Genomic DNA, 24,409 nt, shown 5'->3' with positions numbered 1-24,409 from the left:
GAAAACTGAAGAATCAGGGTACAGGATCACAGCACCTGGGCTGAGATCTGAGAGGCAGGAAGTTGCTGCTGCATCTGTTTGTCTCATAGACTCACCATTCAAGTTGTGGTCCAGGGGTGAGGAATCATGCCAGAGCTGTTAGATCCAGACTACCTGCGCTAGATCTGATCCAGCAAGCATGCCTTGTGGGTTTCCATCTATTTCCCTTTGCTGCTCAGTTCTGAATTCAAGTGTCTTAATACTGAAAGAATTTAAATCACATCTGGAGTGCCTATGGCGGTGTGGTCTCTTGAAGATGGAGACTTTTCAGGCGTTTCCCTTATGACATATTTTGCCTGGGTGATCAGGTTTCTTCCCTTTCTTTTATCCCCACCTCAAATAAGTCAATCTCTTGCTATCTCTGTTTCCCCCTACCTTCCTCCCCTTCTCTCTGCTCATCTTCTTTCTGTCATTCTCTGTTAATGCCAAGGGAGGACAGTGGCTGCCACAACCCTCATGGCTTCCTCTGTTTCCCAGTTCTTAGTTCTGGGGGAGTGGTTGAGCTAGTTAGGGTCAGTTGTAGTCTGCAGGATTGGCTGCCTGGCTTACTCATAGGTGGGAGAAATTCTTGAGGGGAAAGGAGATGGATGGCTTCCATGGGCAGGGGGTAGATAAGGGCTTTTTCTGAAAGATCTAATTAAAAGGGGTTAGGTATAGACAGTTCTCATTATTTGGGGTAGTTATGTTAAAAGTCCCTGTGAATACTGAATTAGTGAACCGTTGCTCCTAGGGGAAATGTAAGTTAGAATTCTGTCTTTAATCACAGTGCTTGTCAACTGGTCAGTATATCACCTTGTGTTGTGTGTGATTTGTTTAAAGACACCTTATTTAATATATAAGTATTCATTCATTAACAGTGAACTCATGCTAACAGTTTAACTAATGGCTGAATGAAGCTATATAATATGTATTTTCATCATAAAGCACATCCTAACTTTCTTGGACTTAGAAGATTGTGCTTGGGGACTATTTTAAGTAGCTAAATCACCAGTAAGAAGCACAAAAATGTTAAAACACTGGCCATAAATAGGCTGCAAAAAGGATTGTTTACAATATGGGAGCTGAAACAAGAAGACAAAGCATTGCCCCATTTGACCTCAGCTGGGCGAACATATTCACATATGGGTGATTCACATATTTCACCACTTAGTTCACGTCTGCAAATGACCATAGGAGTGCCACAATCATTGATTTGGAGGTTAAAGTTTTAGCAAATAGGTGAATTTGCAAATGCAGAATGCAGGAGGAATGAGGGTTGAGTATAGATTGGGAGTGGGAATCAGCAGAGCATTAAAACAATGTCATTGGTAGTTGGTGGGGAATGTTATTAGAAAAAACTTCATAATGCAGTCTGCACTTGAGATAAACTTGAAAGATAGATTTTACCAGATAGCCAACCAAGGAGAGGCTGAGGAAGTAGCATAGTAGTTGTGAATACGATAATAGAATTTTAGATAAGGCTCAAATCACATCCTCAGCTCTTACTATGGGACTTTGGGCAAGCATTTTAATTTCCATCACTGGTGAAATAGACATAATTGTGATCACTCAATGGAGTTAACTTTGGGGTTGAAATAGGAGGGTGAACATTAATACAGTTTGCAGATGTCTAGCTCACAGGAAGTCCTCAGTCATGTCATACAGGAGACACTGTTCTGTATATAGGGCAGCAGAGGAGGGAAATGGCCTGGCACCTGTGGGAACTTTAGAAGGAAGCAAAGGTTTCAAGTAGGCTAAATGGCTCTTTGAGGCTGTGGGAGAAGGCAGTAGCTGGATCATTGGAAGTAGTTTTCATGCTGAAATGGTTCTGAGCTATTAAAGGGTTTAAAATAAGGATGGCATGGTCAGTTTCATTCTTAGCAGGTTTGTCCTGTATTTTTATAGTGTATAGAGGAGAACTGGGGGGTAAATCAGCAGAGACTCTTGGAGTAGTTTAGGGAGAAAGGAACCAAAACTTGACTGAGGATACTAACACTGGGAACGGAGATTGGAGAATAGACATGAAAGATCAGATAGTTTAAGAAGTCCAAAAGACAACAGTCGGCATCCACATAGAACTGGAGAATGAGGGAGGGCTCAGGATGGCTCCTTGGATTCTGAGGGTAGGGCTTGTGTAGAAGATGCTCTCCCTTTTCTGTTCCCTCTCTGCTCTTGACTGATAAAGGTTGGATCCGCCTGTTCTTGTACTAAAGGCTCCTGATGCTCTGTGTATCACTTTTATTGCAGTACCCAGCCTGTGGTATTTTAACCACCTCTATTCCTTCTTACACATAAGCTCTTTGAAGATTCGCACTGGTCACTGTTGGTGACCAAAAACTATAGATGGATTCAATGAATGATGATGAAGACTATGGGATAGAGAAGCAGATTTTGGAGGAAAGATTCTTTTTTTATCTCTGTTAAAGTTTAAGATTCAGTTTTGTGTCCCTGTTGAGTGTGAGAATCATCTCTGAATGGCTATGCCTAGGAGCCACTTTGATTTACTGAGCTTGGATCCAGGGAAGAGAGTGCTGTGTATTTCTGAGGCATTGGTATAGACCGCTGAGGCCATGTGCATGCACTCATCCATAGTGTCTGTCTGGTGGAGAGGGAAGACAAGCACAGAAGGAATCTTGCAGTCTCAGTTATGAGGAGTTTGGCTGAAGAAGAGCATAGAAAGGAATTCCAGAAAGTGGAGTGACCTGAAAAGAGTGAAAAGGATTGGTATATGTTGCACCATACCCAGAAGCTGTGGCAGGAGAGGACTTGCCCAGTTTTAAAGACTGCAAAGAGACTGGTAAGAGGACTAGAAATAACATATTGGAAATGGCAATTGTAAAGTCACTGGTCATCCTTTCCAGAGTGATTTCAATGCACTAGTGGATGAAGATGTCACATCGCAGTGGGACTGAAGTTTGAATAGATGAATCGGACAAAATGAGTGTAGGCTATTTTCTGTTGGGTTTAATCTGTGAGGGTTGGGGAAAGAACACTGAAGGTTGTAGTTGAGATCTACGCAGGAGGGGCCATGGTGTACAGGGAGCCTTTAAATATATGGAAGAGATTTGAGCATGGTTGTGGGCAATGGTGAAGAAGCTAATAGAAGAGATAGAATAGGTTGGTTTTTGCTTTTTGTTTTTTTGAAGCCAACATCTCTGCCTACTGCAGCCTGGCAGTATGGTATTGTATTTTGTAACTTTGAATCCCCATTTACAGTGCTTTAGGGGAGGTAGTGTTACCTCATTTGAGTGACGGGGAAGCAGGCCTAGTTTTAAGTAATTTTCTTGATGCAGCTGTTAAGTGGAGAAGGCGTGTGCGAGGAATTAGAATCTGGCTGGTTTGGCTCTAAGGTCTGGCAGTGCTTCTTGGTTGCCTTTTAAGTGAAGACAGTCACAATTTGAAAGAAACATACAAAATGATTTAGTTTAACTCCCATTATTATGGTAATTTTTTAATAAGATGCCGTTTTCTTTGGTTGAGATTACCACTGTGATGTCTGTTTAGCTGAATTGTTAGAAAGCAGAGAAACTGTCCTTTGTTATAGTAAACTTTTGTTTACTCTGGGTGCTTCCACCTAAGGATTTGGACAGGGTCAAATTAATCAACATGGTTCTTGGTCATTGTATTGTTGAGTGGAAACTTTATCCCGAGGGAAAAGGATGATAGGATTTCTAACAATTAGGTTGTTACTATGTTGCACAAGCTATAACTGAATGGAAGTTTGCCTCCCCCTCTCCCATCCGTTTTCTAATAATTGCCTACATAGTGGAATCTGATCAGTGGGTGATAAAGGGACTCATACTCAGTTATTGGACACTGTATAAGTTGAAAGTTATAGGACAGTCAGAAAAAGTCTAAGTACTGAATCTAAAAAAAGTGCTGTTTTCTAGTTTATGCCTTTTAAAAGAGGAATTTTCTAAGATATTTTCTGGTTTATAACAGAGCAGAACGTGTGCATTCTGTAAGCATACAAAAGACCCTTTTTGTTCCAGTTGTACTATTTCTCTTTTAATCCTGTTTTTTCCCTCTTAATTCCAACATTCTATTGCTTTTCTATGTGAATATCTGGTGACCAACATAGTTCATGCATACAGGTTTTTTTTTTTTTAATTGTTAGGTTAATGGTTTTTGTTTTGTTTTAGTTTTTATTGGGGTTTAGTTGATTTACAGTGTTGTATTAGTTTCAGGTATACAGCAAAGTGAATCTGATATACACATACATATATCCACTCTTTTTTAGATTCTTTTCCCATATAGGTCATAACAGTGTATTGAGCAGAGTTCCCTGTGCTATGCAGTAGGTCCTTATTAGCTATCTGTTTTATACATAGTAGTATGGTATATATGTGTCAATCCCAATCTCCCAATTTATCCCTACCCCTGTAACCATAAGTTTGTTTTCTACATCTGTAACTATTTGGTTTAAACCAAAATAAGTTAATTTTAGCCTTTTTAAAGATTCCACATATAAGTGATATTATGTGATATTTGTCTTTCTCTGTCTTTTTACTTTACTCAGTGTGAGAATCTCTAGGTCCATCCTTCTGTTGATGGACATTTAGGTTGCTTCCACATCCTGACTATCATAAATAGTAGTTGCATATAGTTTTTTTTTTTTTTTTAATTAGGCTGCGCGAATCTCAGTTGTGACTTGCAGGAACTTTAGCTGTGGCTAGTGAACTCATAGTTGCAGCATGTGGGATCTAGTTCCCTGACCAGGGATCAAATTCGGGCCTCCTGCATTGGGAACATGGTGTCTTAGCCAGGGAAGACCACTTTGCTAGACCACCAGGGAAGTCTTTAGATGCATATAGTTTTAATTCATATCCATCATGTCTTTTTAATGCTGTAACAGTCCCCCCTTCCCACTCCTGCCACCACCCCTCCTCCCACATTAGCTTTTGGAATATAGACTATCCCACATTCAGTGTTTGACACATATTGCTTTCTTTTGGTAGTGTTTAGTTTGTTCCACTAGCCCCTGTATTTCCTGACCACTGGTAGTTAGATTTAATAGCTCAGTTTAGATTCAGATTTACTTTTTAGGTAAGTATGATTAATAGGTAATGTGTTTTCCATTGCTTCATATCATGTCTACTTAGTCCACCAGTTGTTAGGCTGATTCCTTCATTATAAAGCTTCATATTGTCACTTTTCTTGATTTTAACATCTATTGATGATGTTTCCTTAGATTCTTTATTAGGAATTAAAAAAAAAAAGTAAATGGTTATCGTAGAATTCCATTATTTTTTTCTACTTTTATTTGTTGAAATTTTTCTATAAAGAACTTTCTACCGTCAATTCTTACCTTATGTAGGGACAGAAAAAGTTTCCCTTCTTCCCGTCTAGATTCTTTGCTCTAATAATTAATTGACATAGGACAGATTAATGAGAGAAAAGCAATTTTGAAAAATAATAGATTTAATTTTGTAGGTACAGGAACCCCAAAGATATGAGATCCAGGGGCAATTTGGGCAGTTGAGGCTTAAATGAAGCTTGAGCTAAGGGATGGAATTGGGGCCTGGGGCTTCAAAGGCGAGGAGGGTAAATCACCAGATGAGAAGAAGAGCAGATGTTTGATAAGCAGATGTTTGCCCAGTTGTACTGGTAGGTTTTTCAGATAAAAAAGTATTCTCTCTGGTAATAGCTCTCTTCCTGGTCCAGACTCCCTACCTAAATTCTTCAGGTAGGTAAGGGAGAGGTAGAAGTTTTTCTTGAGTCTGTTCTGTCTTGGTTGCCTTCAGCTCAAAATAATTTGCATGCCAAAGAGCTACATTTTGAGGTCACAGATTCTCCTCACCAAAAATATCATTTGTTCAGGAAAGACAAGGACTTGATTCTTCCTTTTATTTTAAAACTTTGGAGTATTATGTTGAATATTCCAATGGTGATTGGTTCTTTTTTTTTTCATAAAGGAATATTATAGACTTACACATTTATGAATATTTTAAAGTTTATTTATATCACTATAGACTCACTATTTCTTTATTTGGTTAATTATGTTATTGTTGCTCAGTCACTAAATGTGTCTGACTCTTTGCGACCCCATGGACTCTAGCATGCCAGGCTTCCCTGTCCTTCACTTTCCACTTTCTTCCGGAGTTTGTTCAGATTCATGTCCACTGAGTCAGTGATGCTATCTAACCATCTCATTCTGTAATGGTTGATTATGGTCCATTATTGTCATTTATTTTGATGGCTCACCTGCCTCCAGATTTAGTCAGTGGAAGCCCCTTTAAGTTGACTTTTCTGTCCTTTTGACATGTTCCCCTCATTTTTTGAGTATTTCCTTACTTTCTAGCAAGGAAGATATTCCAAGCCTACCTTGTAGTTTTTTTTTTTTTTTTTTCCACTTGTCTTGGAATCAGTCTTTTATCCAAGAAGCCCTGGTTCCTTTTAGTGGAGAATGGTAATATTTAGCATTAGTCAGCTAGGGCTAATGTAACAAATGACCACAAACTTACATGGCTCAAAATAAGATTTATTTACTCACAGTTCTGGAGGTCAGAGGGCCAAAACCAAGGTGTCAGAAGGGCCACACATTCTTTAAAGGATCTGGGAAGAATCTGCTATGTGTCTTTCTCATTTCATGTTGTGCTTGCTGGCATCTCTTGAGTTGCAGCTGCATGACTCCCATCTGTCTTCATCTTTACATGGTGTTCTTCCCTCTGGGCCTGTCTCCTCCCCTTTTGTAAGGAGACACCAGTCATACTGGACTTGGGTCCCCCCTAATCAAATATGACCTTATCTTAACTTGATTATATGTATAAAAGACCCAGTTTCCAAATAAGGTCACATTCACAGGTATTGGGGGTTAGTTTTCGACTTGTCTTTTGGGGGATACAGTTCAACCCATAGCAGTGTCTGACCACGGTTGTCTGCAAACAGAAGCTTACATGGCTCCCTGTGGGGCCAGCTTGGTGAGCTGCCACGGTGGGACTGAAAGGCCAGACCTCCAGCTGCCTCGGGTGCGCCTGTGCTCTGCCTTTCTCCAGCCTGGCTCACGGGCTGGAGTAGGGCAGAGAGGGAGCACCTGCCCTGTCCAGGTGCTCCATTGGCTGCTCAATTTCCTCTTAAATCCTCAGTGTAGGAAAGGAGAAGGGAGGACTGGAAAGGATGGCCTCCAGGGTGTGGGCAGGTCCTCGTAAGGAACCAAGCGGAGGCTGGAATAGAGGTCTCTTCAGACACTAACACGGCTGGTAGTTGTCTCTTGGTTCCTTTTCTTTCTAGCCTAGGGCATTATCTGCCTAACTAGTGTGTGCTGTGCCTCCCAGGGGGTGGTGCTTTATAGTAGATCCTCAAGTGTTCTCTCCGTTGTAAACCGGTTCTGTGGCAGGCGTTGTCTAAGAAACTAGTACTCCCATGGTGAGAGCAGTCGGTTTTTACTCTTTTCATAGTAATTGTTTCAACAACAGGACACAGGTCAGAAATACAGGTGTATATATCAAAAGCAATATGGGCTACAGATTGACATTTAGCAGGAAAACATTAGCCTTAGTTTCTTTTTTTTATTACCAAATAGAGATATGTTATGAGAATAAGGAGAGTAGATGTTAAGGTAAAATTTTTCAGGAAAGAGGCTTGGGCCAATTATGTAAGTATGAATTACTGTTAGAGTTGTTTTTTACTTGATGAGAAAGATCTTTATTTCTTTAAAAAAGTTCTTAGGGTACTTACTATAAATATGATTATTTGGTTTGATTGGTATTAAAAACATTGAAGACCAGCTTTGTAGAAGCAAAATAACAAAGTTATCATCACAGATACTGTAGTCACTCACTTTGGGGACTCAGCCTCTATAGAGATGTAGCATTAAAAAATGACTATTGCATCACCCTCAGCAGAAAATCATAGAGATGTTTTTGTAAAATATAAGTCATTCTCCAACTAGGAAGCATTATTGCAAGAGCATTTTAAACCTTTTCTGCTTGGCTCAGAGAAATAAAGGTAAAAGAGAAGAGGGGCTGGCAACATTATTTGATTGATCAATAATATCATTCATGATTTGATTAATAACATTAATAATAACATGATTTGGTTCTAGCAACATTAATACGTTTAATAATGATATAGGTGGATTAGAAAAAACTCAAGGAACAGAATATTTATAAACTAACTTTTAAGGGTAATGAATGTATGTAGGCAATCCCAAAATCAAATGAAAATGGTTATACATGTCCAAAAATGATCACTATCACTAGTAATCAAAGAAATGAAACTTAGCACCAGACTTTTTAAACTGTCATATTAGTAAAAATTTGGGTGGTGGGATTAACATTAAATCTTAAAATACTTTAATGTTTTAAAGTTTGTCACATTGTACATTAACTCTATAGATTGAAAAGGTCTAAATGTAAACTGACTAGGTCTTTTGTATATGTTCCTGATTTAGAGGTAAAACTAGTTTTGTGTAGTCAGGAGTAGTGACATTAGAAGGAAGCAAAGTTTATTTCACAGACCAGTTAGCAAACTAGGTCAAGGCAGAGGTTTAATTCTGATTGTTACAAACTTGCACGTGTTAAGGGTCTCATAGCTTCAGTTTCTTGTCAGAGTCCTTCTGTCAAAAATCTTGACTCCTCTGTTTCTTAAGTCACAAATTTTGTTCAGAATAGATCTGCAGTCTGACCACCCCTCACTGCCCACCCCTGGTCCAAGCCACCATTTTAGTTTGCCTGGGTTCATGTAAATGCCTCCATGCTTCCAACCTTGTCCTTTTTCGATACAACAACCAGACTCACCTCTCTGCTTAACATCCTCCAGAGCAGTTATCTTAGAAAACAGTGTTGTCTCCTTAGTGGGAAATGCATGTTAGAGTATCCAGAACATGAGGTACAAGAAGGGGAAGAAGCTTAAGGTTACTTCTCATCTCATTCATAGTAAACATCAAACTCCTTTTCTCCCCTCTCACGCTTGCCCCCACCGCCTCTTTTACCATCTTCTTCCTTGCTTACCACACTCACTACTTCTTTTTTAAAAAAATATTTATTTATTTAAGAAAAAATAAAAATAAAAAAATAAAAAAATTTATTTATTTGGCTGCATAGGAGTCTTAATTGTGGCATGCATGATCTTTAGTTGCAGCATGTAGTTTCCCAACCAGAGATTGAACCTTGGCCCCCCTCCACTGGGAGTGTGGAGTCTTAGCCGTTGGACCACCAGGGGAGTCTCACCACACTACTTCTTGCTGTTCTTTGAAGAGCCCAAGAGGCTTCTTACACTTGCTTCAGCCTTAAATGCCCTTCTTCCAGATATCTCATGATTTGTTCCCTCCTTCAGACCTCTGAAAGGCTTCCCTTACCCACCCCGTGTGAAGCGGCTACCTCTCTTCTTTGCACTCTGTGCCCCTACCCTGGTTTACTTCTTCATAGCACTATTACTTATTTATCATCTGTTTCTCCCCTCTACTACTGTTAGTGTTTTGTTTCACTCCATCTTGAATGTCTGCCCACCAGTCAGGCACTTAGGACCTAGTTGAATGATCAGTTGAATTTCCAGTTTCTTTTTTAGCAGTTTCTCAAGCCCTTTGCCTAGAGAAAGGGGCAGGGCCACCCTTGTTCTTCATCTGTGGGAAAGTAAGGCTGCCTTTCCAGTGCCAGATGTTTCTACAGAGGTGCTCTAGGGGCTTCTCCTTTCTCACTGCTCAGATTTTTATATTCTGTTACTCTTTACCAGTTAAATGATTTCTATTTTCTAAGTAACTTTTCCACATTAGGTACCAGTGCTTTCCTTTTTCCCACATTTGGTGTCATTTAGTGTAAATCCTCTAGTAACATGTTGACATTTATTCTTTCATTCAGTTAGCAAATAGTTATTGCAGCAGATATTACGAGCCAGGCCAGGTACCAGACTACACGCCCGGGCTTAAAGAGATGGAGAACCTGCCTTCCCCTTGAGGAGCTTGGAGTTCAGTGTGTGCTTGCAGGGGCCACTGGGACAGGCAGCTGATGTAAGAGGAATGCAGAGAGGGAGGTCCAGAACACAGAGGGGCTCACCTGGGCCTGCCCCAGAGGTGTGGAAATCTCAGCACTGGACAGGAGTTTGCCAGGCGAGGAAACCGGGAAACACTGCTCCAATAGGAGGAGATAATTTGGGCAAGGGCGTAGAGAGCTGTACTTGTTTAAAGAAGCACAGATCACTGAGTCTTATTGAAGCATAAAGTAAAATGTGAGTCTTCCCAGGTGGCTACTGAGCAGGTAAAGAACCTGCCCGTTTATGTAGGAGATGGCAGGTTTGATCCCTGGGTCGAGAAGATCCTCTGGAGGAGGGCATGGCAACCCACTCCATTATCTGTGTCTGGAAAATCCCATGGGCAGAGGAGCCTGGCAGGCTACATGGGACTGCATGTAGCCCATGTAGGCTGCAAAGAATCAGATGTGACTGAAGTGACTTAGCACGCACGCACTGTATAATGCAGACTGTGATGATGGACACGGCCATGATAGTTCTTGCAAGGGACCTGATCTGGATGCTTCTAAAGGGTTCTATGTATCCTATGTAGAGGTGGGACTTTGATCCTGCAGCCCAGGGATTTGGGCCTGTGCACCTGAAGGGACAGGGCTGGGGAGGTGGCCTGAAAGTGAAGTGAAGTCGCTCAGTCGTGTCCAGCTCTTTGTGACCCCATGGACTTTAGCTTGCCACGTTCCTCTGTCCATGGGATTCTCCGGGCAAGAATACTGGAGTGGGTTGCCATTTCCTTCTCCAGGGGAGGTGGCCTGAAAGTGAAGTGAAGTCGTTCAGTCGTGTCCAGCTCTTTGTGACCCCATGGACTTTAGCTTGCCACATTCCTCTGTCCATGGGATTCTCCAGGCAAGAATACTGGAGTGGGTTGCCATTTCCGTCTCCAGGTGAGGTGGCCTGGAAGGCTTTTAAATTGCATGCCTCCTTCCTGGGGCAAGGGGAGTACAGAATATTTTGTTAGGTATTAATATATCTCCATGCAGATTATTTTCTAGTTTAGAATATAAATTCCTGAAGGGTGACAGGGTTTAATTCTGGAGTAGCTCATTTGCCTCACATGCATTTTGTGAGAAAGAGGCTGATTTAAACCTTCAGTGCATGATGATAATGTAGCCCTGAACTGTTTTAACCTCCTATCCTCTTGCATGCTTCCCCTTTGTTTACTGCATCCCTCATTTCCTACCTTCTCTTTTTGTCAGGCAAATTGAATTTATTATAAAAAAATGAGAAAAGGAAAGTTTTGTTCTGAGAGGATTAGGTGTTTGAGCTGTCAGATGCCAGGCACTGTCACTGTATGTATAGGTGGGATGTACGGGACTCCTTCCTGAGGCATGCGTGCCCGTGCTCCTCATCACGACACATGGTGGGCACATGGTGTTCCCTTGCCCGGCACATAGTAGGTGTTCAGTAGATGTTTGTGGAAGGAATCACCCTGTTCTTTGACAGTAGGATTAAGTCTGCGTTTTCACAGCGCTACTACTACCTACTTTTCTACTTTGATTTCCTGAATCTTTTCTTCTTGAGCTCCAGACTAGCTAACCTCCCCTCTCCATCTCTGCAAACTTCAGATATTTCCGCCACCTCAGATGCTCTTTCTTTCATCTGACAGACTTCTTTGCACCTTCTCATAAGGCCCAATTCTGCCTCTTTCCGGGGAAGTCATTGCTGAGTAACTCAGATGGAGTCAGTTACCTCTTCCTGTGTATAGTTTTGTATTGAAGTTTGTTCGGCCTCCAGATAGTCAGCTTGGAAGACAACCTTTTTTTACCCTCGTACTATACAACCTCCTATATTGTGCCTCCAGCATTTTAGCCTGGTGTCTGGTGGTTTTGCAGATGGGGGCTGGTTTGTAAGTTATTACAGGAAAGCATATCATGGTGACTTGAAGCACGCCTGAGTAGGCTCTGTGCTGGGCATGTGGAATATTATCCATTTACTGCTCGGCCTGCACCAGGCCTTTCCAAGGTACATAGGTGAGCATCTGTTTCAGAGCTGGTTCCGGAAACTTGCAAAGTTAGAAAGTTCATTCTTTCTAGGAAGGACTCTGAGGAGGAGACCAATGTAATTAGGTCAGCGATTTCATGCCAGCAGTAGGAGCTTTGGAGGAGGACTAACTAGACACAGTTTTTCTTTTCAGAAGTCCGGGGAGAGATGAGGGAGTCTCACTAACATGGTGGTAGAAGGGAATGGTAAGTAACTAAAAGAGTTTTTGCTAGGGAAGCTTACCCACTATTTGGGAGGAATGACCACCGACCTTACCACACAGAAACTCAGCACTGATGCCCTCATCATCTTCTCTGTAGAGACTGCTCCAACCATCATGGAGGTGGCCGAGGTGGAGAGTCCACTCAATCCCAGCTGTAAGATCATGACCTTCAGACCCACCATGGAGGAATTCCGGGAGTTCAACAGATACCTCGCATACATGGAATCTAAAGGAGCCCATCGAGCGGGTCTTGCAAAGGTGATTATCTTCAGATGTTTTTAAGCCAGAAAATGATCACTTGGCCTTTAGTTATACTCTTAGTCTTCTTGATGTGGGAACTTGTTTTTTTCCAAAGGAAGACATTTGCAAAATCTTTGTTCTTGTTAATCCATGTGGAACATTTGATTTCTTCAAAAAATAATTATCTTATTTTTCTTTTAACTATTTATACTAGGTTACATTCTAGGGTTTTAAGAAAACAATCATACTGAACCAAGAGTGATTCCCAGGAACCAGAGAGACCCATGTAAAGGTTTCAGAAATGTGAGCATATTCATAGATTTCATTGGTTGCTCACAGAGTGCAGGTATTAACCTGAAGCCTGAGTACTGCTCCGCTCTCTCTACCCTCTCTACTCTTCTCTTCCTCTTTGTCCCTGCTGCTCCCTGCTTTCTCTCCCTCCCTCCCTTCTTTGTTCTTTCTGTTTTAAAATGTAACAGATTTATTAGACATAATTCACATACCATACAATTAGCATACCATACAATTCATCCATTTAAAGTGTGCAATTCAGTGTTGGTGTTTTTTTGGGGGGGTGTATTCACAGAGCTGTGCAACCATCATCACAACCTAATTCCAGAACATTTTCATCCCCTCCCCCCACAAATAAACTGTACCCTTCAGCAGTCATTCTCTATTCCCTTCTATCCCCTACCCCCTGCCTCTTGGCAACCACTAATCTGCTTCCTTTCTCTATGAATTTGCCTATCCTATTTTCTTTTTAGTTATTTGTTCATCACATGTGGAGAATGCATACTCTGTGCTAGGCCCTATGTCAGATGCTGGGTGTGTGTGTGTGTGGTGGGCGGAGGTGAGGGGACAGAACAAAATCCCTGCCCTCTGGAAGCTAATATACTGGTGATAGTATTTTAGGGGTGAGATGGGGGACATCTAAGGAGAGATGTAAAGGATATACATGAACGTCTTTTCAAGATGTGGAGATAGAAAGAATATTAAGTCCAGAGTCCTGGAAGCTGACCTGAGCTTCACTACGGCTTGTCCAGTCATAACAAGGCACAGGGCATTTTATTCTAAGTGCAGCGGGACGCGTTAATAGGCTTAAAGCAGAGGGCAGGAGGACCTGGTGGCTGCTTGCTTGCTTGTCGGCCGCTCTGTGTGGCTTACGGGATCTTAACTCCCTGACCAAGGATGGAACCCAGGATCCTAGCAGTTAAAGCTCTGAGTCCTAACCATTGGGCTGCCAAGGAATTCCCTGTTTATTTGTTTTATTTTGTGATATTATTTGGATGAGATCACAGTGGCTTCTACATGAAGAATGAATTTGAAGGGGAGGAGAGCAGAAGCAAGGAGTGCTGTCAGGGGTACTCAGGATCATAGGCAATGAGGGCTAAAGCGCTGAGGATTGCGTTGCAGGGCTGCCCTGTAGCCGCAGAGTTAGAGCTTTGAAAGAGGCTGTTTAGGTTTGACTTTAACCTGAGATTAGTGTATCTTTCTGTGATGGAAATCTATTTCAATTTAAAATCATCTTCGGAAGAATAGATTTTTTTGGTACTTGCTTAATTTTATTTTTGTTCTAAATGTTAAGTTTATAATACAGATTTCTGTGGACTTGTCGACATCACCACATAAATTTCTGAGCTCCAGCAGAGCCTTCCCTACTGTGGCTCATCATGGGTTCTCCTGAAGCCCCATCTCCATGGTGGTCCAGGAGCACTGAGAGGAGCTGCAGAACGAACTTCCATGCTTGCAGGGCTCAGTGTTCAAGTCTTCCTCCTGTATCTGGATGCAGCTGTTTGTAATGTTGGACTGTGCTGGCATCTGTGCCTTGCAGTCTGTTATTTTTTTCTGTGTAGTTCAAGTCACTGCTGGATAAAGTTTAAAATCCCGGGATATTAAGCTGAGTGGATTAGGGGTGGGTGAGAGAGACAAAAAGAAGATAAAAGTTTATAGTGAATTTCTCAGATATGCTATCCTTAGTTTAATCTTTTCATTAGGTTAGCTCTCAAAGATCCCATTTTTGGAACCTTAGCACTTCCAGGTTATCTTTGAGGAGAAAAAAAGCATGTTTAAATTGAAGAGAAGAAAATGGTATTTCAGAATCATTTGACACACAAAATTTTGATCATAAACTTAAAATGAACCAGCTTGGGCTTTATTTGGGCAGCGGGGAGTTGGGGTGGCTCTCCTCTTCTCTGGGCTCTGAATCCAGCCCTTTGTCCTGTAGCTCTCCCTCTTTGTTCCCTGAAAATGTACACCTTACTGTGTTCCCTCGGGATTAGTGAACATCCCATGGCCAGGGGCACGTTTAGTAACGTTAGAAGAGAAATTGGCAGCTACCCCCATGAGGGAGCTGGAGTACAGAGAGAACGCCTGTGCCCCTGTGGACATTCTCTGACAGAGTGGAGTTAATGAGAACTACAGTTAATTTTCTGAGTGTTGAACCAGACACCAACCTGAGTCCAGCTTCTCTTTATCAAGTGAGATTCATTGACAGAGATGGAGATAGTGATTTGATATTCAGTAATTTCCTTTTACTTATACTAGGAATACAATGAATTGTTTTTTTAGTCACTTTTGCCATCTTTTACATCTGATCACAAAGACTCAGTTTCACCTACTTTTTTCACTTCAATTTCATCCTTCTTTTTCTGGAAGTTGCAGCAGTAGCAAATGTAGAAAACTGCACCAAATAAAATCAAATTGTATACATTAAAACTGCAGTGTTGCTATTTGTTTTGAGGGCTAGCCCTGGGGAACAGAGCCATCTGTGAAATTCTTTGTTAATGCATCATTTAATGAATTGGTCTTAATTTTTGATTAAGATCAATTTGGTTGTGGTTGAATAGTGACTTTGGCCTCAGATTACAGTCTGCCTTGGTTGGTAACAGTTTTTAGATTTATACTTTAGATTTAATGTTTTTTCCCCACCAAGAGTGAGAGGTTTGGCACCCTGACTTTCTACCTAGATTTATTGGTCTAATTGGGAAAGTGAAAAAGTGACAGTGTCCTTAAATGTAAAACTTGTACTTTTTTTGTGGAGAAAGGTTATAATGAAACATTATTACATGAGGAATGGCCAATTCTTGCAGAGCAGTATTATGGACATACTCTGTCCTGGGCCTGAGGTTATCCTCTAGAGTACAGAGCAGGCTTCCAGAGTAGCATAGAGGTGGCAGGTAGCTGTCTGTGTCCAGAGGTGAGGAAAGATGGGAGCAGCCCTGCCCTTCCTCCTCACACTCCTTTCCCAGTTGGTCAGTGGTAGTAATGGCAACATAGTTCAAGATCAGTAATGCAAATACAGATTTCAGTTAGGTAATTTTTACTTGTATAGGGCCCAGGCTGGGGTTGGGGAAATATTAATATAAAACATATATTTCTATTTTGATGTAATCAGGAAGGTAAACTTCAGGAGAAATGGGTTTCCTTCCTTTAGAGTCCTTATAAGTAAAAGCTTAACTTTTGAGTATTTTAAAGTCCTAAATTTATATATTGTGCTTCCATTTCCTATGTGAGAAAATACGGTGTGTTAAGATTTAAAATTATAGTTGAAAAATAAAATTTTTGTCATAGGCCTGACCTTACAGATTTTTAAAGTTCTGTCTGAAACACTTTAAACTTTAATCAGAATAAATGAATACAAGCTCAGAATAATTATGAAGATAGTATTTAGATTTTTGTAAATGTATTGTGTTGTTTAACTTTAGAGAAGAAAATTTGCTGCAAAATGTTTTTGGGATAAACAACTGCCTGTTTTTCACAACGCTGGAAAATATTTAACTCTAAACATAATGTTGATTTTGATTGTAGATATATTTCTAAGCAGGAGCCTGAATAAATATGTGTTTTATTTTTTTGAATAACCACATTCATTTCTGATGAAGAAAAAGTTAGTGTTTATAAAATTCTTCATTACTATCCTTTGCCCTTTCAGAATATGATCAAGACAGTGTAAGTATGTTTATCCATTTGGTATGGTTGTCCACACTTAAAATATTGAGTATGTGTTCTCAGTAGCGTAAAGTGTGATTGTCTCTGGGTTCGTTTTAAACCAACATATCTTAGAGAAAAAATCAAGTGTGTAATATTACCTTATTGCTGATGAAAATTAATTTTAGAGTTTAAAGATTACCCCATCTCTTTTTTGAGTTAATATTCATTTATTGGCAGAAAGTGAAGAGGAGCTAAAGGGCCTCTTGATGAAGATGAAAGACGAGAGTGAAAAAGCTGACTTAAAACTCAACATTCAGAAAACTAAGGTCATGGCACATAGTCTTATCCCTTCATGGCAAATAGATGGGGAAAATGTGGAAACAGTGTCTGGTTTCATTTTCTTGGGCTCCAAAATCAATGTGTACGGTGACTGCAGCCACGAAATTAAAAAGACACTTGCTTTTTGGATGAATAGCTATGACAAACCTAGACAGTGTATTAAAAAGCAGAGGCATCACTTTACAGACAAAGGTCCATATAGTCACAGCTGTGGTTTTTCCAGTAGTCAAGTATGGATGTGAGAGTTGGACCACAAAGAAGGCTAAGCACTGAAGAATTGATGCTTTCAAACTGTGGTGCTGTAGAAGACTCCTGAGAGTCCCTTGGACTGCAAGGCGATCCAACGAGTCCATCCTAAAGGAGATCGATCAATCCTGATGTTCACTGGAAGGACTGATGGTGAAACTGAAACTCCAATACTTTGGCCACCTGATGTGAATAGCTGACTCATTGGAAAAGACCCTGATGCTGGGAAAAATTGAGGGCAAGAGGAGAAGGGCGACAGAGCTTGAGATTGTTGGATGGCATCACTGACTCAATGGATATGAGATTTGGCAAACTCAGGGAGGTAGTGTTGGACAGAGAAATCTAGCATGCTGCACTTCATGGGATCGCAAAGAGTCGGACCTGACTTAGTGACTGAAGAATAGCAACAACAAGCCATTTATTGATTGTGTATCGTTGGCCAAGTCACACATTCCCTGACTCCAGGTTTTCTTATCTGATGAAGCCTAACTCAGAACCTTTCACAAAAGTCAGTCACAGGTGCAGTGTAGATATAAATGTGAAAGACAAAATCTTAAAGCTCTTAGAACACAAAATAGAATGTATGCATTCTCTCAAGTAGGGAATTCTATTTTTTTAAACAGAAGATCAAGGCAAAAATGAAGAAATTCAATTATATTAAAATGTATGACTCTTTGTGATCCCATGGACTCTACAGACCGTGGAATTCTTCAGGCCAGAATATTGGAGTGGGTAGCCTTTCCCTTCTCCAGGGGAATCTTCCCAACCCAGGGATTGAACCCAGGTCTCCTGCATTGCAGGCGGATTCTTTACCAGCTGAGCCACAAGGGAAGCCCAAGAATACTGATGTGGGTAGCCTAACCCTTCTCCAGTGGATCTTCCCGATCCAGGAATCGAACCAGGATCTCCTGCATTGCAGGCAGATTCTTTACCAACTGAGCTATCAGGGAAGCCCATGTTAAAATGAAGAACTTATATTTATCAAAAGATACAGTTAAGGAGAACTAAAGAACTAAAGAGCCTCTTGATGAAGGTGAAAGAGGAGAGTAAAAAAGTTGGCTTAAAACTCAACATTCAGAAAACTAAGATCATGGCATCTGGTCCCATCTCTTCATGGCAAATAGATGGGGAAACAGTGGAAACCGTGACAGACTTTATTTTCTTGGGCTCCAAAATCACTGAAAATGGTGACTGCAGCCATGAAATTAAAAAAACATTTGCTCCTGGGAAGAAAATATATGACCAACCTAGACAGCATATTAAAAAGCAGAGACATTACTTTACCAACAAAGGTCCATCTAGTCAAGGCTCTGGTTTTCCTAGTAGTCATGTATGGATGTGAGAGTTAGACTGTAAAGAAAGCTGAGTGCTGAAGAATTGATGCTTTCGAACTATGGTGTTGGAGAAGACTCTTGAGAGTCCCTTGGACTCCAAGGAGATCCAACCAGTTGATCCTAAAGGAGATCAGTCCTGGGTGTCCATTGGAAGGACTGATGCTGAAGCTGAAACTCCAATACTTTGGCTCCCTGATAAGAAGAACTGAGTCACTGGGAAAGACCCTGATGCTGGGAAAGATTGAGGGCAGGAGGAAAAGGGAACGACAGACCTTGAGATGGCTGGATGGCATCACCGACTCAATGGATACAAGTTTGAGTAAACTCCGGCAGTTGGTGATGGACAGGGAGGCCTGGTGTGCTGCAGTCCATGGAGTCGCAGAGTTGGACACAACTGAGCGACTAAACTGAACTGAACAGTTAAGGAGATTGAAGGGGAAGTTTCAGGGTAAGAAAAGATATTTGATATATGTACACACACACACATATATATAGATACTTGCAAATGTACACACCCAAGAATAACCAGAATCTATGCAGAATTCTATACATTAATAAAAAAAGGCTGACAATGCAATAGTAAAATGGGCAAGAGGCTTAAATAAATACTTTTTGAAAAAGGATATCTATAGGGTCAATGAATATATGAAGAGATTTCTTTAGTTATCAGAAAATGCTAATCTAATACCTACTTGAGTACCATTACACATCTACCAGATCAGCACTACAAATGATGATGAAGATGTGGAGCAATAGGGACTTTCACACATTGCTGGTGGGACTGTGAAATGGTACAACCACTTTGGCAAAAGTTTGGTAATAATGATTAAATTTGATCTGTGCATATCCTGTGTCACAGCAATTTCACTGTTAGGATCTCTGCATGGGTGTATATTTAGAGAACTGTGTGCTCACATGCTGCAGAAGATGCATACATCTATATTAATAGCAGTGTTGTTTGCAGTTGCTGATAATTAGAAAAAAAGTGATCACGAAATAGTCATATGTTAACATAAGTATTCATACAAAGGCACACTAAGTAGGGATGAAAACCAACAAACTTCAGCAGCCTAGGTCATCTTGTTTGAATCTCACAAAAATATCGAGTAAAATAGAAAAGATAAGGAGTGTGTGGGTATATACACATACATATTTATATATGCATGCTTACATTTCTATGCATTTAAAAAACTGTTGTTAGGGTTGGATACACAGACATAAAACTATAAAACCCAACAAGGAAATGAACACCATAAGTGCCATGATAGTGAACACTTTGTGAGCAACAGGGGGATGTGTGTAGAAAAGGGTACCAGGACCTCTGGGGTACAAGCAATATCCTATTTCTCACATGTGACAGTGGGTACTCGGGTTTGCTTTATAGTAACTCACAGAGGTACATATTTGTGATAGTGCATTTTCTGTATGTGTGCTATCTGTGTTTTGCAATTAAATTTTTAAGAGAATAGGCCAAAGCTACGAATCAGGGTTTCCCCCACCTCCCCAGAAAGTTAGTTGTTAAACATTTACTAGCACACCACTCTCATTTGCTATATTGTATGAGAGGTATTTAAAGAAATGATATTGACTAAACACTGCTACTGTGCTGTGCTTAGTCACTCAATTGTGACTTTTTGCGATTCCATGGACTGTAGCCTGCCAGGCTCCTCTGTCCATGGGGATTCTCCAGGCAAGAATACTGGAGTGGGTTGCCGTGCCCTCCTCCAGGCGATCTTCCCAACCCAGGGATCAAACCCAGGTCTCCTGCATTGCAGGCAGATTCTTTACCATCTGAGTCACCAGGGAAGCCAAAGAATACTGGAGTGGGTAGCCTATCCCTTCTTCAGGGGATCTTCCTGACCCAGGAACCGGACTGGGGTCTCCTACATTGCAGGTGTATTCTTTACCAGCTGAACAGTACTTATTTTTCTCATGATAGTATAGACAGCATTTGAACTTTGGTAAATTATTTTATTTCTGTGTATCTCTCCATTTTACCTTGAAAATAGAGAGGTTAACTGTAGCAAGTAAAAATAAGTTAATTAATGCAAGTTCAGTGTTTGGTATAGGGAGTACTCAGTAAATTTTGTTTAAAAATGTCATGTCATAAGGTAAATGTTTGGGAGAATGAAATCATTTCCTTTAATGTAAATCTCCACAGTTCTTTTACACATTTGTCATAGAAAAGATGAGGAATTCTTTACTTGTATTCTGCTGGAACTTGAGAGCTAAATAACAATGTGGAATGTTTTCCAAATAATATTTTATTATTTTACTTTTAGGTGATTCCCCCTAAGGAGTGGAAGCCAAGGCAGTGCTATGATGACATTGACAACTTGCTTATTCCAGCTCCGATTCAGCAGATGGTCACAGGGCAGTCTGGACTGTTCACTCAATACAACATCCAGAAAAAAGCCATGACAGTGAAGGAGTTCAGGCAGCTGGCCAACAGTGGCAAGTGAGTAGATTCAGTGTGCTGTTTTGATTTCTTTCGAAGATGTAGATGAATATGTTAAGAAACCAAGGAGATGGAAGCTTGTGAAGAGCGGGAGCCTTCTGCAGAGTTTATTTCGTTTCCCATTTAACTGTTTCTGCTTTTTAGGTGGTTGTCTGCCTTCTAGAAAAATTGTTCCTCATTTTATCATCTCATTCATAATATCTGTAAGTGGATTTTTGTCCCTGTCTTTTACTTTGAATTTTTGTTTCTACGCTTGAGTCCTCTTTGTTAGGCAATTTCTTCTGTGTGTGATAATGTTTAAGTCTTAAATGATAAGTTACAGATATTAGAAGAATAATTTAGAAAGAAAATCCCTGGGGATTTTCCTAGTGGTTCAATGGCTAAGGCTGTGACCCGGGTTCAATTCCAAGTCAGGGAAATAGATCCTACATGCTGTAACTAAGGCCGGGCACAGCCAAATAAATGAAATAAATAAATAGTTAAAAAAAAAGAAAAGAAAGGAAAATCCTTGAATGACTTGAATGGCCACCATTATTGTCACCTGTCACATTAGTCACCCGTTACTTTGTAATGAATGACCCCAAACCTTAGTATCTTAGATCAATAAACATTTAACATCTCAGTTTCTAAAGGTCAGGAGGCTAAGACTGGCTTAGCCGGGTGACTGTGGCTCAGGACCTTGCGTGAGGTTATAGTCAAGTTGGGTGGGGCTGCTGTCACCTGAAGACTTGATTGTGTCTAGAGGATTTTCTTCCAAGATTGCTCCCCTTCTGTGGCTGTTGGCTGGAGTTCCGAGTTCCTTGCTGCAAGAGCTATTCCTTGTGTTGTGTGGCATCTAGCTTCTTCCGAAGCAAGTGATCCAGAAGTTACCAAGATGGAAAACAAACTGTCTTTTCATTACCTGTTTCTTGACTATCATTTCTGCCATGTTCTATTTGTTATATGCCAAGTGCAACCCATTCTTAAGGGGAGGAGAATTAAGCTGTATATCTTGAAGGGAGATGTATCAAAGAATTTGTGGATATATTTAGAAACTGTCACAGTTATTATTATTAAGCTACCTTAAAATTTTTTTTTTTATATAGTCGTTAAGATCTTAGATCAAAACATTAATCTAGAAACACCCCTTCCCCATCAAACCAATCAACTATCCAACCTAAAAACATTGTCTAAAATTCCCTGGATGGGTATGCATGAGATTGAGTCCTTTGAATGATCTTTAAAAAAAAAAAAACACTGTATTTGACATAGTAAGCACTCGATGGTAGTTGAAGAATCTTTTATTCTATACTAAGTTCCTGTTTTGGACCATAATTGTTATTCCAAAGGAATCAAACATTTGATAGTTAATTCAAGTTTCTCTTGAGTTTTCTTTTTTTTTTTGTTAGGCATTGGTAAAACCTCATTGTTTCAGATCTCATTTGAGAATGTAAAACTTTAATCACAGATTGAATTGGTTTGCTTTCATACTCTATAAGAACTCTAATAAAAAGTTCAATGCCAAAACAAGATTGCAGAAGCAATTTTATCCAATTTCTTATGAACTGTTTATTGTATTCTGTTCTCCATCTTCTAGTGCCCATTTCCAGAGTCATTCTTTTTTTTTTTTCCCCTAATTTTTCTTTCTTGAGTCATCCTTAAAGTATTAAATAGCTTATTTCATTTACACTAAATTTTAGTGGAATCTCTACTTCATACATTTTAAATTGTTCAAGTATAGTATAATTGGCTAAAGAGTTTAGAAAATCTTTTGAAAGATAAAATAATGAGTTTTAACTAATTTTTTGCTTCTGTTGTTGGTACTTTCATGGAAGTATGTTTCTTAGTCAAGAAATGAAGTTTTCATATAGAGTTATTTAGAAGAGTCTTGAGAGATCTATGATAAATATATTTACATATTTACTTGTTAGATTTGACAGCATGAGGATGCAGTATTTTCATTTTGATAGAATTTTGTTTAGAAAGTGATGGGTAGGGGAAATCTTAAAATTGCCTTTACTGTTCGGGCTTTGTTTCCTCTCCCTTTTCCAGGTATTGTACCCCGAGATACTTGGATTATGAAGATTTGGAGCGCAAGTACTGGAAGAACTTAACCTTCGTGGCACCTATTTATGGTGCAGACATTAATGGGAGCATATATGATGAGGTATATTTCTATTATGGTGGGTTTTATAAGGTATCATTTCATGTTACTGTTTCCATTACCATTTTAGGTGGTTGAGAAGCAGTTATTTGTTGTGCTTTGTGTGACCCATAACTCTTCATAGGACAAGAGGAAATAAAGACACATCAGGATGATTGCTCCTGCTGCTGGTTTTTAAATTGGAACCAGCTAATTATACAAATACCTGAGACTGTTCAACAGTATGTAGTTATCGGGCTAGTTTTTAAATTACACTCAAAATTTTTAAAAGCAAAAGCACATTATAAAAATACTTGGAAAACAGGAAATATTGTTCATAATAGTACCACCTTAAGAAAAAAGTACTATTAATATGTATTCTTCCTGTAACATGCTTATATTCTCTTTTTTTAACCACTCCCAAATTTTGAGGAATTTTTTTTAAAATACATTTTGCAGTCTTTCCAGTTATTTTTCATGAGAACGTAATCTGCTTGATATAATATTATCCTTCTTGCCTCCCCCAATACTTAAAATTCTATTAAATTTTTTTCCTTTTGAAACCTGTTTTACATTTTCCATTGTTTTAGTTTGAAAAATTTCTTGCCTACCAAAAAGTTGGAGTAATGCAGTGAATACTGGATGCCTTCATGTGGATTTACGAGTTGTTAATTTTGCCGCATTTGCTTTTTGTTTCTGTGTCACTCTGTCTTTGTCTCTCTGTCCCTCTGCTGTAACATTTGAAAGTGAGTTAACAAACATGACAGTTCACCCTTAATTATTTCAACATGAATCTTTCAGTTATGAGGCAATTTAAGATTTATATTGGGCTTCCCTTGTGGCTCAGCTGGTAAGAATCTGCCTGCATTGTGGGAGATCTAGGTTCGATCCCTGGGTTGGGAAGATCCCCTGGAGAAGGGAAAGGCCACTCACTCCAGTATTCTGGCCTGGAGTATTCCATGGACTGTATAGTCCATGGGGTTGCAAAAAGAGTTGGACACGACTGAACGACTTTCAACATTTATATAATAGTATCTAATATAGAGACTATTTTCGTAGATCCCTAAGTTTCCCAGTAATGTTCTTTATAAACTGCTTTCTCCCCCATATGAAGGATCCAGTAAAGAATTTCCCTTTATTTATTTATTTTTTTAGCAGAATTTTATTTTATTTTATTTTTCCATTTATTTTTATTAGTTGGGGGCTAATTACTTTACATTCCCTTTAGTTTTTAAAGAATTAATTTATTTTTGGCTGTGCCAGGTCTTCATTGCTGTGCAGGGCTCTTTCTAGTTGCAGAGTGGGGGCTGCTCTCTAGTTGTGGTGCGTGGGCTTCTCATTGTGGTGGCTTCTCTTGTTGCAGAGCATAGGCTCTAAACAAACAGGCTTCAGTAGTTGGAGCACGCTGGCTCAGTAGTTGTGGCTTGTGGGCCCTAGAGCGTGCAGGCTCCAGTAGTTGCAACTCGCAGGCTCGATGAGCGTGGCCTTAGAAGTTGTGGTGCATGGACTTAGTTGCTCCGTGGCAGGTGAATCTTTCCAGACCACGGATTGAACTCATG

General features: G+C 40.0%; 1 protein-coding gene across 5 annotated transcripts in view; it reads left to right on the top strand.

Annotated features, from left to right (window-relative positions):
* KDM4C (lysine demethylase 4C) overlaps window positions 1-24,409 on the top strand; it is a 397,429-nt gene that overhangs the window by 17,610 nt on the left and 355,410 nt on the right. For 4 of the 5 annotated variants that reach the window (XM_065907905.1, XM_065907903.1, XM_065907906.1 and 1 more), the window contains exons 2-4: window positions 12,279-12,439; window positions 20,553-20,728; window positions 22,760-22,874. In XM_065907905.1, the coding sequence (XP_065763977.1) occupies window positions 12,296-12,439; window positions 20,553-20,728; window positions 22,760-22,874 (435 nt within the window). In that variant the 5' untranslated portion in view covers window positions 12,279-12,295. Of the gene's footprint in view, window positions 1-12,278; window positions 12,440-20,552; window positions 20,729-20,909; window positions 20,932-22,759; window positions 22,875-24,409 lie in introns of those variants that run through there. The other variant, XM_065907907.1, reaches the window with a different exon arrangement.

The sequence above is a fragment of the Muntiacus reevesi genome, chromosome 17, assembly GCF_963930625.1.
Source record: "Muntiacus reevesi chromosome 17, mMunRee1.1, whole genome shotgun sequence".
Lineage (NCBI taxonomy): Eukaryota > Metazoa > Chordata > Mammalia > Artiodactyla > Cervidae > Muntiacus > Muntiacus reevesi.
The sequence above is the reverse complement of the archived record's forward strand: the minus strand, read 5'-3'. Positions and strand labels throughout refer to the sequence as shown.